The sequence below is a fragment of the Emydura macquarii genome, unplaced genomic scaffold (genome assembly GCF_026122565.2).
Source record: "Emydura macquarii macquarii isolate MOO-44397 ecotype Brisbane River unplaced genomic scaffold, CSIRO-AGI_Emac_v2 contig_2531, whole genome shotgun sequence".
In the NCBI taxonomy this organism is placed as follows: Eukaryota; Metazoa; Chordata; order Testudines; family Chelidae; genus Emydura; species Emydura macquarii.
The window spans coordinates 5,869,903-5,886,715 of NW_027132668.1; the positions used below are offsets into that span (position 1 = coordinate 5,869,903).

General features: G+C 38.1%; 1 protein-coding gene across 1 annotated transcript in view; it reads left to right on the plus strand.

Annotated features, from left to right (window-relative positions):
• Positions 1–4,960, plus strand: part of LOC137163418 (E3 ubiquitin-protein ligase SH3RF3-like) — a 37,258-nt gene extending 32,298 nt beyond the window's left edge. Inside the window, exon 3 of the mRNA XM_067563627.1 lies at positions 4,891–4,960. Coding sequence (XP_067419728.1) covers positions 4,891–4,947 — 57 coding nt within the window. The 3' untranslated portion in view covers positions 4,948–4,960. The remainder of the gene's footprint in view (positions 1–4,890) is intronic.
• The last annotated feature ends 11,853 nt before the right edge of the window (positions 4,961–16,813 follow it).

Below are 16,813 nucleotides of genomic sequence, written 5' to 3' on the forward strand. Positions count from 1 at the left end.
TGAAAGAAGACTTATGAAAGGCAGGTTGGAAAATTTGTTTGACACCTAAAACAGGTATATTCTCAGTCTTTACAAATTTATATTTCCCAACTGGAATGTTTTGTTCATGAATAATAACAGTAAAACTTTGTACTTTTCATTCATTAACTAAAGATTTATCTATTTAATTAATTTAATATTTAACTAATCCAAAAAGCACCTTACAAAGGAGTGTAAATATCATGATCCCCATTTTATATGAGGAAACTTAGGCACAGAGTGCTGTGAACAAAGGTCACATGCTTTGGTGGCAAAGCTGGGAATACAGCCCAGTCTCCTGATTCCCAGACAGCATCTCTGAACTGTCTCTAAACTGTTCAAGCCCTTTTGAAAGACCTTATTAGCCTTATATTTGAAGTGACTGTAATAGATGTGTGGAGCTAAATTCAGCGCTGATTAGAGTGATCCTAAGTTCCACATTTACATCAGTGGAGTTGTATCTGCTTTACTATACAGTAGAGCCATATTTGGCCTGTAGTCTTATGTTTTAAGTCACATTTTGATGAAATTATTTACTATTCTGTTTGCTCATATTAAATTGCTACAAAGCTAACGGGAAGGTTACTGTTAAAATACCCTATTTTGCTCTTGTCACCATGTTTTTCTTTTCTTTTTTGTTTGTTTTCTCTTTTGTAAATCTGCAAAGCTTTTTGTTCTCTATTTTCTAAGTTATTTGACATGTAAAAGGAGCCACAAAATGTATTCCATAATTCTGTCTCAGGTTAAGAACCAGCTTTAAAGCTGTGCAATAATTGTATTACAAGGAAGCCTGCCTGTTGTGCCCTCAGTGGCATTACCATATGGTGAATGAAAGCAAATTTAATGGAAACAGCAGAGTATTTGAAAGTTGACTGCATGAAAATTGGATTTTTGCCTTTTATTATTTACTTTGCACCTTATCATATTTAAGGCCATAGGGATTATTATCTGCTTTAAATGTCCTTATTTAATAAAGAGTTTGCATTTCACAGTATAGAATCTAGTGTGAATTTCAGTGCCCCATCAGGAATTCAATTAACTAGCTTAGGTTTCAGTTGTCCTGTAAATCCTATAATATATCTAAATAATTAACTTCCTTTCTCTGAATAGTAGTGACTACTTTTAATTACAACAGTTATACATTTAACTCTTGTATAACACATGCTATTTATGACAATCCTTGTTTTCTTTTTCAGTTTGAGTATTACAAGTGTGATTAGTTGCAATTTCGTTGTTAAGGTTATGTTCCATTTTTCAGTTCAAATGGTATTTAAATTGCCTTGTTAAGCATGGAAACAAATCATGACGATAGCCAAAATGTCACTGCTTACTTTTGGAGTACAGATAGAAATTTTGTGGTGGTTTGAAGTGAACCTGTTCAGTAGTCTAACTTTAAAAGAGCCAGTAAAAAAATTACAGTTCTTATCAAACATTTTCTGGGATTCCTCTTATAAATCATCCCTTCCCCCTCCTCCAAATGTTAAATTTAAGTAAATAATGAGACATGTATCAGTGGTTTGAGTGAATGTTGCCTTTCAGGAAAGTTAAGAATTTATTTCCTGGGGTCCTAACTTTTTTAATTAAAAATAGTTAAGGTTGCATTTCTTGACAAAGTATCCAAACTTCCCTTCTTTGCATGCAAATTATCACAAAACTGATTTACAGAATAGTGGTTTACAGCTTTTGTCATACATAACCATCTCTGATACGAAGTGTGTTGTTTTGTGGCCAAACTATTCTTTGCTCTTTTTCATGTAAATTCTCTAATTTCATGATCAGGGCACATAAAGTTTGTATATGGAGACACCTAACTATGTGTCTATTGACACCAGGTGTATTGGCTTTCACATAGTGTTATAGAGCTCAATGCTATAGGATGTTGAGTGTATCTTATGAGGCTCTGTATGATTTCAGCACATGGCACTATTGAATCCTTAATGTTGGCTGGGCAATGATTACATTCAGCTAGCTATTTAGCTAATCAGAAATGTGTAGGATTATTTTATTTATCACTGTAAAGAAGTATATAATGCAGCAGAACCACTATATGGTTAAGATTCTAATGTTTCTGGTCATTGATAAAATGGAGATCTCTGTTATGGATGGCTAACGTAGAATGAGTTTCCAGTTTTCTCCAGGTGTTGCAATGCAGGCAGAATTCAGGTTGTTAGGTGTCTTGTGTGAGAACTGCAAGCTTATATCTGCATTTCCTGAGGTTCTGAATATTTTTCTTAACTAACATTCTTATAAAGGGAATATACAATATATAAAGGGGATTTTGAAAAACAAAAGGCTCCCTGCTCTCAGTTCCAATGCCTGGCCTAGAGTAGCAATTACAAGGAAAGTCCTTCTGACTCCTTTAGCCCTGGGGTGGAGCATGCTCAGTTCATCTGTGGGGATGGCATCTGTACAGTGTGGTCATTACTAGGATCTGTGAGGGGATTGAGCATGCTCAGTGAGGACAGACTTTGCTGAGTCTACTGAGCATCTGCAAACTGTGATTGTTTCAAGGCTTGTAACTTGGCCAAATTTGGGCAGATTTTCACAGCAATTTCAGAAGGTACATCCCTAATACAAAGGTCATCCCTGTATAAATTTTCAAGTCCTTAGCCCAAAGCATAAAGACAGCTGAGATTTTCAAAGAAAAGGTCTCAAGTATGTTTTAACATGGGAAAAACAATGTATTTTTCCCTAGCCTCATTCTTGGAAATGGCTGGAAATTTTTGGCTGACATTTTCTAAACATCATTGGCCTGAGGAGATATCCGGTATGGAAAATTTCAGTCCAAATGGTTAGTTTGGCAAAGTTAAAAACAACTGAAACAGACTCTTATAATGGGACACATTGGGCAAACTTAATAACGGACTGTTACCAGCACTATCATGCAATTTACTTGTAAATATGCAAAATAGCTTATTAAATATTTGGCATAAAGTTTCATACATTGAGCGGAAAACTTGGCAAGTATGGAAATTTTCTCTTGGTCTGTCAGTCTTCTGTTACCCATGATCTTCATCCATCATCCTTAGGAAGGGATTGGAGATTCTTGATATTATAGCCCTCCTAAAATCCTCAAAAATTGGAGCATGAGTCAGAGTTAAGATTGTTGCAATATGTAAAATGAACTATCACTTATCAATATGTGGTTCACTGAATGTGTGTAAACTTTAAGGGTAATAAAGTGAGTTACGTAAACATTTTAGTTGGTCATTTTAGTCTTTTTAATGCTTAAGTTGTTTTAAAATGACAAATGTATTTTACACAGAAGTTATATTAATCCCTTCAGCAATATTTACTTTAAACTAACAAAGTTTCTTTTGTGAGTAGGAGTTTGAAGTTGCTGTTTTCAATGGCTGCAAAAGATTTGAATCTACACTTTCACCCTGAAGGCAAAAAGAATAATTACATTTATGGGGTTAAAAGGGTAAATACTATTAATGTGATGTGAACATGAGAGTTAAAGGTCATATTCCTGACAGATGCATTGTACTTGTTGAGCAAAATACCAGATTTTAGAAAGGAAAAGACGAGGCACAACCTTGATTTACTTCTCTAATTATTTGCATAATACATTGTTCTGTATAACTGGTCTACAGAAAGCATTTTTGTATGTATGGAAGCTGAAACAACAGAAAATTCATCATATTACTAAGACCAACTTTGAAATAATTGCTATAAATTTCAATATCCATAGGGAAGTTTTATTTATTTGTTTGTTTGTTCATTTATTGGAGTGATGGGGTCTCACTGTTGTGTGACTTTCTGACAGAGAACCACCTATGTGGCTATATGGCTATATATATGGCTATATAGCTATATGTACTTAGGCCTTGTCTGCACTGGCACTTATGCTAGCAAAACTTTTGTCGCTCACGGGTATGAAAAAACCACACCCCTGAGTGACATAAGTTGTGCCGGTATAAGCGCTTGCGTGTACAGCACTATGTCAGTGGGAGGCATCTCCCACCGACATAGCTAGTGCCACTCGTTTAGGTGATTTTATTATGTTGGCAGGAGAGCTGTCTCTCATCAACATAATGAGGCTACACAAGCACTCTTACAGCGGTACAGCTGTTCTGATACAGCTATGCCTCCATAACTTTTAAGTGTAGACTAGCCCTTAGAGTACAGGGAATGAGTAAGGCATGGTGGTTGGCATCTCTTAAAATGTCCAAGTTCTATAGATTTATACTGGATTTTACCTTTCTTCTCCACTCCCCGCCATGAAGGGATGGACGGGAAGGATGTTCCTTTTTCCTGATAAAGACCTCTGGATTGCAGTATTGTTCTTTATTCCGACATCTGTCCCTTCAGGCAAGGACTGTGGGAACTATGCTTTAGAGCTGGCCAAAACTCAGAACTTCTGGTTGCAGGAAATTTCGATATATCTAAATTTGGCTTTGGCCTCATTTGGAACAAAACCAATTTTTTTTTAAATTTCCCACTAACAGGAAATTAAAACAAAAAGTAAGTTTTGAAAATAGTGACATGTGGAGTTTTCAATATGAAATATGCTCCCTGGTAACCCCAGCAGCTGCTGACTAAAATTGATATTGTTCTTGTCAGTTTCATAGCAAAAATCTTGTCAATTTCAGTCAGCAATTGCCAGGGCTGTCAGGGTCTGCAGTTCTTGGACAGCCCTCCTGTGTGGCCTGCCCCTGGGCAGAGATACCAGGACTTTCAGATCAGAATATGTCTACACTGGGAAAATAAGGCGTGTTTAGTAAGTACATAAATTAACATGTTTGCTGCATGCATCTCATTTACAAAGTGTAGAAAAACCCACTGAGAACAGAGAAGGCTGGAATTCAGAGGCTGGAATGGTGGCCAGATACAAAGAGGTTATATCACAGCTTTATGCTCTTCCTGTAGGTTGAAGGTGGAGAAGTTTATTCCCCAGCCAGGCTCTTGTGGAATTTCCCTACATAAAGCCTGAGGGAAGGATGGGGAGTTTCACACATAAAAGAAAAAGTTGTTTCTTTTTGGGAGTTTAGTGACTACACAATAAATACAGTATAAATAAATTGAAAACATTGTCTGTTGCATTTTGTACCAGCCATGAGTGAATTTTGCACATGCAACATCTCAGTCTTCCAGGGGTCAAGGAATACGAACTTGATGTTTTTTCTTCTTTGAAGACTGATGAGATCAGGATGTTATAATTACTCATATGAAAATGTTAATTTAGGTCTGGATCTCCTGCCCTGTCACCATACTCATAGGCCGAGGTCTGAGGGAGGAAAACCTCACCCAATTTACCTTCACTGATTTCCTCCAGATTATTCCAGGGTGAGCTGCTTGTCCTACCATGGAACAACCATCAGTTCTGCCACCAATCCTCACGAATGCCCTAGGATTTGCCAGGCAAAGATTCTATGCCAGCATAGGAGCCCCTTGAATGCCACTTGTGCTTCAGCAATACAGTTCCAATGGAGCCATGCTGCTAACGACTGTTGAGTTGGTGGCTGCCACCAGAACTCTTATATGAGGTTTCTTAGGCATAGATAGCGCTCCACACAAAAGTTAATACAACCTGGACAGTGCTGTGCTTTGTGCAGGTTCTGAGAGGGATGATCCATATCCTTTTTCCTAGACCTCCACATCACCCTCCTGACTCAGATTCACCCTCTCCAGCCCCCTTCTCACACATCTATTCAGTACTCCACAAATGGCTTTCCATGGGGACCTAAAAAGGAGCTTGGGAAGGTTTCAAAAGGCAGCTAATCGCCCTCCTTTACTGCGTAGGAAGAACCAGATCAACATATGAGGACTCAGCTCACAGATATTAACATCAATAGATATTGGACCAGAGCCTCAGCTGGTGTAAATCAGTGGCAATGGAACTATCCTGGTTTACACAAACTGAAGATGTGGTGGCTTATTTTGCTTCAGAAGGAAATGACCCAAGACTTTACAGATCTTTAGCTCTTGTGTTGTCATTTTGAAATGTAGCTTTCTTTTGTTAAACTTTTTAAGATGTCCTGATTACATCTTAATTTCTAATTTCTAGTTTGTTTTTAAACTTCACACTGAAGTATCAGTGATTATGTACAGTAACTAGAAAGCAACCATCATTATTACATGTTAGTTATAAGACTTCCCTCTTTTCCTTTAGGTTTTTGAAATTGTCATCTGTCCTGAAAATGTATAACTTGTCTCAGCTTTGTGGGTACTGTGACTTATAACTGGATATTTATAGCTGTTGTTGTGGTTTGACAAACTGGTTCAACCAAATAAGAGACCATGTAGAGTAGATTAATAGGGAGTCCTTTATTTAACTTATCAGGGCTCATCATAGACCATTAAAGAAAGCAATCACTTTGCTAGTGGTGTTGTGTGAATGAATAATGTGAACAAAGAAATCACAAACTCTGAAAGCTGTGCTTACTCTGGAAACAGAAATAAGAACTTGCAGAATGGTTTAGGGACTCAAATACAATTTTTTCATATATTCAGTGTATACAGTTCTTATGGTAGGTATTTTCTTGACAGATAGATAAGCTGCTGCACTGTTTTTTAAAATTCTCAATTCATTTGTTTTCAAAGTAGAGTTCATACAATGCATTTAAATACAGAATATTTCAGATTTTTTAAACTTTATTTTTATTTTAAATATAAAATATAACCATATCATAAAAAATATTCATAAATACATCACAAAGTGGAAATTGAATATAATTAATAAATTCAATGTTAATTATTTACAAAACCTGAAAAAAAAAAACCCAAACCTGAACCCGTAAAGGTCATGCAGGGCATTAATTATGAAAGTGACTGAATAGCTAAATAAGAGAGAACATAGTGTTAAGAATACTGGGGACTAATATATACTAAACTGCAAAAGTATGCTATAGTTTTTGTGTGTGATTAGACATCCTTGTATTTTTTCCATGTATTCTATTAGACAGTCTTTTTTTTTTTCATGAATGCAGTACTAGAGAGCTCAGTCAGTCTGTGTATGAGGGAGGAATTGCAGATTTCCATTTTCTTAAAATAACTCTTTTGGCCACTAAAATAGTTACTGCAATTAATTTCTTAATGTTGATTGCTAATTCCAACTCATCTAGCACCCCTAAATATACACAAGCTTGACATGTAGTTTTTGAGAGAGCACTGAATATAGTATTCCAGAAATATAGTATTTTGACAGGTATGGAGGATGTGCAAAAAGTTGGCATGTGGCTTTTTGCATCTCCATCACTTGTTATGCATTGCCAATTTAGCCGCAAATAAATGCTCTGGCGTCCAATAGCATCTGTTTAATATCTTGTTCTGGAAGAATCACAAGGATAAAGAACTTGAAATATCTTTCACATTAAACTAGATATCTTGAGATAGTAAGGCTGAGTTCATTTTCCCATTTTTCTTTCAGACTGAGATTAAGAGGGTACTGCAAAATATTGCACCATCTATAAATAATTTCTACAAGGTGACTTTTGTTTCCATGTTTCTCAACATGTTCTCCTAGAGGAGGGAGAGTTAAAACAGGCCAGTTGTCCTCTACCCATGCATGAATTCTTGAGCATAGTTTCTGAAAGAAAGAACTGAGGCAGCGGTAGCTGGTATTTATTACACATTTAGTCGGAGGTCAGTCTGCCACCTTGTATTGCATCTTGAATTTTTGTTAATCCTTTTTCTATCCAAATTGTCCTAAGCATGGAGTTGATCTTGATCCTGAGGCACGGTGTGACTCAAAGCACCCTGTATTCACATCCTGCATACTATTGTAATAATGTTTGTACAAAATATACTTTGTGAGGTATCATTTGAAAACTAATAACTCACTGGCCAATAATATTATGGTGAAATGTATGTAACAACGTAATATGAAAAGTTATGGATTCCCCTTGTATGTTGTTACTTGTTCAAAACCAGACAGCCCTGCCTAGGCAAAAGTTGTTACAAAAGTTATGTATAGGTAGTAAACAGAACCCACGAGACACCAGGGGGGAAGGAGATGGCTGTCATCCAAACAATGTGCTGTGACAGGGGCTACCGGAGGGTGGTAGGAGGGTGCTATATTAGCCTAAGACTGACCAAGGCCCTGTTCCCCTAGCAGCTGCCTAAGGCTTCCTCCAGGCTGATTAGGGCCAGCTGAGGCCAGAGTCAGCTGAGACCAATTAGGGTCAGCTGAGGCCAGAGTCAGCTGAGACCCATTAAGCACTGCCTGGGGGCAGATATAAGCTCCTGCCAGGCAGGCAGTGTGCTCTTGGAGTTTGGAGAGCGGGAGCTTTGGGGAGAAGGAGAAGGAGAAGGAACTGGAACTGTGAGTGGAAGGAGCCTGAGGAAAGCAGGGGCTTGCCCGGTGGAGTGGCTACTTAGCCCCAACGAAGACCAGGGTAGGGAAGCAGCCCAGAGAAAAGACTTACACAGTGCCTTATAGCAGCAGCCAACCACTGTTGTCAACCAGGGTCTCTGGGCTGATGTTCGAAGAAGAGGGTGGGCTCGGACACCCCCTATCCCAACCTTAGAACCTAAGGTCCCGAGGGCACTGCTCGGCCTGAAGGAAGACTGGGCAGAAGCGAGGTGGCCGCCATCTTAAGACTGGTGGGAGTCCCGGGTGGCCATTTTGTGCCCACCACACTGGAAAAGCGCTTGGCCCACGGGAGCACAAAAGCCACAAAAATCACAATGCATTTTAGCAAACATGAGTGAGGGGGGGAAAAGCATGGAGCCTCCTTCACCACCAGACTCCTTGTCCCCTTCCTCTCTGCTTGAATAAACTTTACTTTTAGGGGTAACCTTCACAAGAATACATTTCATAGGTTCACTGGGTGATAGAAGAAAGGGGCAGAGAACCCTAAATTATCTCTTTCACCTAAGAATACAAAGGAACCAGCTTTGGGTCTCTGGAAGAGATCCTGACTGAGGAGGGGGGTCAGCAGCCATCTTGCTGGAAGACTGGGAGAAAGAAAATCCATCTTGGACAAAGCCTTGGACAAAACTTGGTAGATTAAGTTGTAGACTTTTAGATTCATGTTTTCACTTTTATTTGTTTGTAACCATTTCTAACTTTATCTGTTATACCTGAACTCACTTAAAATTCTATCTTTTTGTTAATAAACTTGTATTACTAGTAATCTAAAGCAACAGTGCTGTGTTTGTACTAAAGTGAATGTTAACTCCAGTTAATATGGCAAGCTGGTGGGTTGTGTCTCCTAAAAGAAGGAAGTGGATCTTATTATTCCTAAGAATGTTGCAGGAGAGGGCTGGACATATCAGAACACCTGGGTCTGGGGAAGGTTGGAACTGTGGCTGTGTTGAGGTCGCCTGCTACCATTAACCGAGTCTGGTAAAAGTCAAAAGTCTGTCTGTGATAACTGCTGGCAGACTATTGGATTCAAAGTAGTTCACTCAGACAGAGCTATACAGAACACAAAGTGCATGCTGGCTGTGTGTATGCCCCAGGCAGGAACCACAGGTAGCAGAAGTGTTTTGGGGCAGTCAGGGTGATGCAGCCTCTCTCTGGTCTGAATTGAACCCCATAATGTGACAGCGTTGGTCCTTGATCCTGAGTCATGGGTTTTCCGATAGTGATACAAGAGGAGAATTAATAAAATTGGATGCTGTAATCATCTTAACGCGTTGCAGGATGCCCTCAATGATTATTTTTAAAAAGGAAAGGCTCTAGCAGCCTATTGAAAACATGAGCTATTCTGCTCTTAGCTCTTCCCTCCACACAAAGTATTCAGTGAAATCCCAATTCAGCAAAACATTTGATTGCGTGCTTAAGTCAGTATCTATTTGGGAAAGCACTTTAAGTACATGTTTAACTGTGAGTACATGTCCAAGTTTAAGCATATGCTTAATTGTTTTGCTGAATAGAAACAAACTGCTGAATTGTGGCCATAGAAAGTATTCTTGAGTGGCTACTGAACTCCATTCTAACACTTCTCTGACTGCATTTAGCAAGAACAAAATAAAGTCTGATACAGTGGCTACCTATGTCAGGAATAGTTTAAGAATGTGGCTGAAATCTATATACATTCAAAATAGGTAAATAAAAGAAACTTCAAGGAAGTGGAGCTAAAGATGTAATTTCAGGGACAACACTATTTCAGCAACAACACTATTTGTTGTCCGCTAGAAAATAGTGATGAAGATGAACATTGCAACAAGTGTCATAAATGCTTTGTTTAATTAAGTACTGTGCACTTACTAAAAGATTCATGAGAAATCAATATATAATGTGAAAATTCTTGTTGCAAGGAATAAAGTTTGTTCTTTAATGCCAACAAAATTTTATGCTAACGAGTTTCATCATCACATAAAGCTATTGCACTTCACAGTTTATCCAAAAAACATTCATAGCTATGTCTCATTGATACTTCATTTTTTCCCCCAATATGATATACCATAACCCACCACTAGACTTAAAATCAGAAGTTCTGTAAATGTTATAGACTCTGGACTGGTGATTAGCTGTTGGGGTGGGAATGATTTAGAGTAAAATTAAACATTTTAGAATCAGAAGAAAGTATGCTTTTCAGTTTGACATTTGAGGAGCCCTGCAAGCGCTGTGGTTCTGATCTGTTCTTTAAAGCATGCAGTCAGCAAATCACATGAATTCCACAGTGAAGTAAATATGCAAACAGAAAAAATTGTGCTTTAGAATAGCATTTTATATGCGTATGTCTACAGAGCTTACAACACGGTTGTGCTAGAAGCAGGAACATTTACTTTTTCAGCTGATGGAAAATTGAGGAGTAGAAGCAAAGAAGTTGTTTTGCTTGCAAGAAAAGTGCACTGCTGAAGCAGATTGCCATTGGAAGTAGCTTTTACAATAATTACAAATGCACTGAATAATAAACCAATACATGTTTAGAGCCCAATTCTGTCAGCCTCACTTACATTTATTTCTGTGCAACTGCCCCTAGAATAAGGCTACTGCTCAATATTGGAATTTTCAAAATAGGGAATGGAAAATAATGAACAATACATTATAATATCAGCAAAGTATGGGCATGGTAAAAAGATAAATTATTTGGTTTACATACTGTCATTAATCCCTGGCAAGACTTTCATGGATGTCTGATGGGGATTGAGGTCTACATGGGGCTATTAGCCTTTTGAAGTGTGAGCAGGAAAGTGTGTATACTGCCGGCACTTAAATGTTTCTTTATTTGTAAACTGAATAATTTTGATATGAAATGTATTGCTGGGAATAAACAGGAAATGCCAGGGTGTCAGTTTTTAGACCACAACTGCACTTTATAAATCGATTGGGATGAGTAGTACAGAAAAGATTTTCAGCTCTTATACTCTTATCCATTGAGGTACTGGTTTTATGTTGTGCATGTAACACTGATGTTAGTCATAAATGACTCTTACCAAAAGGGAATTGCATAGTGAAAGATTTGCCTCTGTTCTCTAGCTCCATACTCTGCCACCTTTTATTATTTATTGAAGCATATTTCCAGGCAAGATTTTCAAAGCATTTCTGGTCTATTTTTTTCTTTTTACATGTGGCAATGCATTGTGCTGTCAGTCATTTTTTATAAGCTGTATGTGTTTACAAAATTATGTGATGTCTGTTGATCTGAAAAATAAGAACATAATCAGTCGAGTACTTGCAGTCGAGCACTCCTCCCTCTCCCTTCCTCATTGGTTTGTTAACTTTAGGCAAAGGCACTAAAAAGAGGAGAAGAAGCACGATCACTTTAGGGCTGTAGAATTTTTATTCTTGGTTGTTTTACAGTGAATAACAGTAAAATAAATGTAGAATTTACATCTTGTTGGCTCCCTTTGTAGAATGGTATCTGAATCATTTCCTGTTAGTGAATAAAATCAAGAGGTTTGCAGAGTTGTTTAGTCTGGGTAACTGGGAGATTGGTGTATCTAATGTATTCCAGAAGGTTAACCATTGTGAGCTCCCTAGTCTGAGTCACTTCCCATCTTTAGATGGGTTGCAACCCATAGAGTTCCCTTCCAGATAACAAATCATTGGTCCCCTTCCACTTAACATGAAAGGGATCAATCTGTGGCAATGTGAAATCTCAAAAACACGTATTTCCTGTCTGTACTGTAACCTGGAAGGGAATAAAAGAGAGTGACTCTTCCATAGTAATGATTCACAGAATAAATATATTCATATTTTGTGTTCTAGTTTCTTAAAACCTCATTTGGTGTTCCCATAAAAGCATATTAATGTGAAGAGAACAGATCTATTATTCACATCTTTATCTAGCTTAAAGGTGTTCATTTTCAGCAAGGCATTTTAATTGACATTTTTATGTACAAATAAAAGCCAAAAAGCACTAACAATTTTCTGGATTTCCAGCAACAGGGAGTAATTAACATAAACTCCTTTTCATGTAAGAAGGACTGACCTGTATAGTACAGTGCTCTGAAAAATTGGACAATGGTGTCATAGCTTTATGCTACAGAGCCATCTGGAACAGAGCAATTACTTGGGTTGCAATTAGTTCAAAGTGTCCTCAGAACATGGTTTCATCAGACATAGTGTGTTTTGTGGCATTGAGTCACTAATCATGTATGTGATGTCTGCAGGCAATTGCCTCTGGCAGTGCTTTCTTCAGCATTTGACCTGTGCATTTTTTGAACAGTAATCCTTCTTGTATTTTTCTTTGTTAACCTCATGTGTAAGCTTTCATCGATTTTTTTCCCCCCCCCTTTCTTTTTACAGCCGCTGATGTATTTGTAATTAATTATTTAGTGAGCATAGTGTGGCATGAAAGGGAATATTTTACAAAAGATTAATTTTTTTGCTTTGTGTGGCACTTCTCCCTGGATTCTTGTGATCTCATGGATGATACAAGTAACCACATGTGGGCTTCCACTTTTACTTAGGAGTCTTGCATTCCAGTCACTTGCATGTAAGATAAATTCTCAGATTCTTTAATGGAATTTTTCAAAGTATTTTTCATAATAGAAGCATATTTATGGAAGGCTGAAGCCATTTTCTTTCTTGGGTTTCAGATTTTTTTTTTTTTTTTTTTTTTTTTTTTTTTTTTTTTTTTTTTTTTTTTTGAAAAAATCCATAGGTTTAACTCAATCTTCAATACAGAAGGGAAAGAAATATTGCACTGAATATTGTAGATCTAATATATGCTGTCTTAACTTTTAGAAAACAAAACTCTATTTGTCTTACAAAAAGCAATAATAAACATTTTAATAAAAGTTTACTGTATATACTAATATTTCAGAATCTAACACATGGGTAAATGTTTTGGCTGAATTTTCTTTTTAAGGATGAAAGCTTCCTACAAAGTGTTAAGATCATAATAGAATTTAAAAAATCTAGATTGGAAAGGTAAGTGAAGATTATACTCCCTTGCTAGAAAAAGTATTCTCGCCATAGTATGCTTGTAATAGATGTTCCAAATTCAGGCAAAATACATAAAACATGATTATATTATACCATGACTAGTGCTTGGCTACGTGAACATTCTATTGATGGTGGACATGGCCTTCATGTGCCAGAGGTCAGAGTTTTTTGGCCAGTCATATCCATATGGCATGATGCGCACTTCTGTCCTTGTGCTCCGTGTGGAGATCATATAAGACTGCAGTGCACTATCTGCCATTCATAAGAATGGCCATACTGGATCAGATCAATGGTCCATCTAGCCCAGTATCCTGTCTTCTGACAGTGGCCAATGGCAGGTGCTTCAGAGGGAATGAACAGAACAGGTAATCATCAAGTGATCCATCTCCTGTCACCCATTCCCAGTTTCTGGCAGATAGAGGCTAGGGACACTTCAGAGTATCGTTTTGAATCCCTGCCCAACCTGGATAATAGCCATTGATGGACCTATCCTTCATGAACTTATCTAGTTCTTTTTTGAACCCTTTTATAGTCTTGGCCTTCACAACATCCTCTGGCAAAGGGTTCCACAGATTGACTGTGCGTTGTGTGAAGAAATACTTCTTTTTGTTCTTTTTAAACCTGCTGCCTACTAATTTCTTTTGGTGATCACTAGTTTTTGTGTTAGGAAGGAGTAAATAACACTTCCTTATTTACTTTCTCCACACCAGTCATGATTTTATAAACCTCTATCATATCCCCCCTCCCCTTAATCATCTCTTTTCCAAGCTGAAAAATCCCAGTCCTATAAATCTTGCCTCGTATGGAAGCTGTTCGATACCCCTAATAATTTTTGTTACCCTTTTTTGAAATGATCTACAAGCAGGATTCAAGATGTGGGCGTACCACAGATTTATACAGAGGCAATATGATATTTTCTGTCTTATCTATCCCTTTCCTAATGATTCTCAACGTTCTGTTATCTTTTTTGATTGCTGCTGCACATTGGGTGGATGTTTTCAGAGAACTAGCCACAATGACTCCAAAATCTTTCTTGAGTGGTAACAGCTAATTTAGACTCATCATTTTATCTGTACAGTTGGGATTATGTTTTCCAGTGTGCATTACTTTGCATTTATCAACATTGAATTTCATCTGCCATTTTAGTGCCCCATCACCCAGTTTTGTGAGATCTGTTTGTAACTCTTCGCAGTCTGCTTTGGACTTAACTATCTTGAGTAGTTTTGTATCAGCTACAAATTTTGCCACCTCATTGTTTAACCCTTTTCCCAGATCATTTATGAATAAATTGAACAGTACTGGTCCAGTACATACCCCTGGGGGACATCACTGTTTACCTCTCTCCTTTCTGAAAACTGACCATTTATTCCTATCATTTGTTTCCTATCTTTTAATCAGTTACAGATCCAGTAAAGGACCTACTCTCTTATCCCATGACAGCTTACTTTGTTTAAGAACCTTTGGTGAGGGACCTTGTCAAAGACTTTCTGAAAATCTACATACACTATATCCACTGGTTCATCCTTGTCCACATGCTTGTTGACCCCTTCAAAGAATTCTAGTAGATTGGTGAGGCATGATTTCTCTTTTCAAAAACCATGTTGACTCTTCCCAAACAAACCATGTTAATCTATGGGTCTGATAATTTTGTTCTTTACTATAGTTTCAGTCAATTTGCCTGGTACTGAAGTTAGGTTTACCGTCCTTTAATTGCCGAGATTGCCTCAGGAGCCTTTTTTAAAAATTGGCATCACATTAGTTATCCTCCAGTTATCCAGTACAGAAGCTGATTTAAATGATAGGTTATGTCGTGGAAAAGAATCACACTGCTACATTTTAAAGTTGGATCGGGTGCAGCTTTAATTGTGACACACACAATCACATAACCATGGCTATGGGGAATACTATAGCCATAAGGAAAACCCAGGTGGCTATAGGGAAGTCAAGCAGCATGTCTGGATGCTGGGCAAATGTACTTCACCTGGCTACCAGAACAAAAGACTTATATAGGGGTTGCTTAGGTTCATTTACATGTTGATCGTATAGTGGAATTTGATTAACAGTTTATACTTAACAGGAAAGACAATTATATATACAATGGGGTACGCCAGATGTTTCACAGGAAAGACCAAAGAGTCACTTGATTATACAATGTGGTTATCAGGTACCCTGGCTATCACCCGAAGATGGGTGGTTACACAATACATGTTAAAATGCTAATTTGTATGGAGTAACTTCCTATGGGGCCAGGAAGACGGGGGCATGTACCGATACTTATTAGAACAGGAGATGTAGACATCAAAAGAGCTAGAGTTCACAAAAGGAGTTTGCATTTAGATTGTGGTCCTGAGACATCCTGTGGGATTTTAGCATCTTTATCTCACTCAGTTTGGGGCATCCTGTCAATGATTTAATCTGAGGGCTTCCATCACAGTTCAGGCTACCCAGTTTCAGGCCAGGCCTTCTATAATCAATTCTATGATTAATTCTTTGATTCCACAGTTACATACCACAGTTAGTAATTCTGCAAATTTCACATTTTATTTCTTTCACAGCTCTTGGGTGAATACATCTGGTCCTGGTGACTTATTACTGTTTAATCAGTTTATCTCACTGCCTCATGGCTTAGAGGCGAAGCCCTGACTGTCTGAGGGGTTGCCAGTCTTTCCTGACCAGATAACTTTTCTACTTTATCAGTAGTTCTTAGTTAATAATTTGTAGTTGACTGGTTGCATGTGGCAACTCTTATTTCTAGATTCTGTTACTTTTCTCTCGGATGCTGTCATCTGGCTCTCCCAGATTCAGATGTTGCCCTTCATGCAAGGGAGCTCTCCAAACCTCAGATGGAAACTCAAAATGTCTATATTGTCTGGGAGAATTGCACATTCCCAGTAGATATGCAGTTTGTATGTCCTTCAGCTTTGGAACTAGGAAGGATAGGGAAGCCCATGTCCAGGTCTTTCTGATTACCAAATCCACAATACCCACTTCTGAACCCGGCTCACTACATAGATCCTCCATGGGGACTTCAGTGTCCAAATGTATAAGTGAGGGCTCTTTGATCTTGAGACATCTGGCACAGATTGCACAAACCACCCTGAGAGGATTCAGTACCACTCCATCTGTCTATACCATCCTGTCTCACGGCATTGTTCAAGGCTTCACTGAAATAGTGAACAAGAGGGGTTCCAGTAACAAGAGGGGTCCCTTTCCTGGCACTCCTGCTGTCCCAGATGATTGTCACATATGCATCCTTACTGGCATGGGTCTCCCACTTGGACAAATAGAGAATACAAGGCCTATGGTCCTAAAGGAGAAAAGAATGCACATAGGTCACCTAGAACTGTACGGAAGGCCTGCAAATCCTTTCTCCACCTAGTAGAAGGAGATGCAGATTATGATGCACAACATGACCACAATATTTTAAATCAGCAAATCAGGTGTTTCCCAGTCTGCCAAGAAGCTATCAGGCTCTGGAATCGATGCATCAAATATCAGGTATGCCTA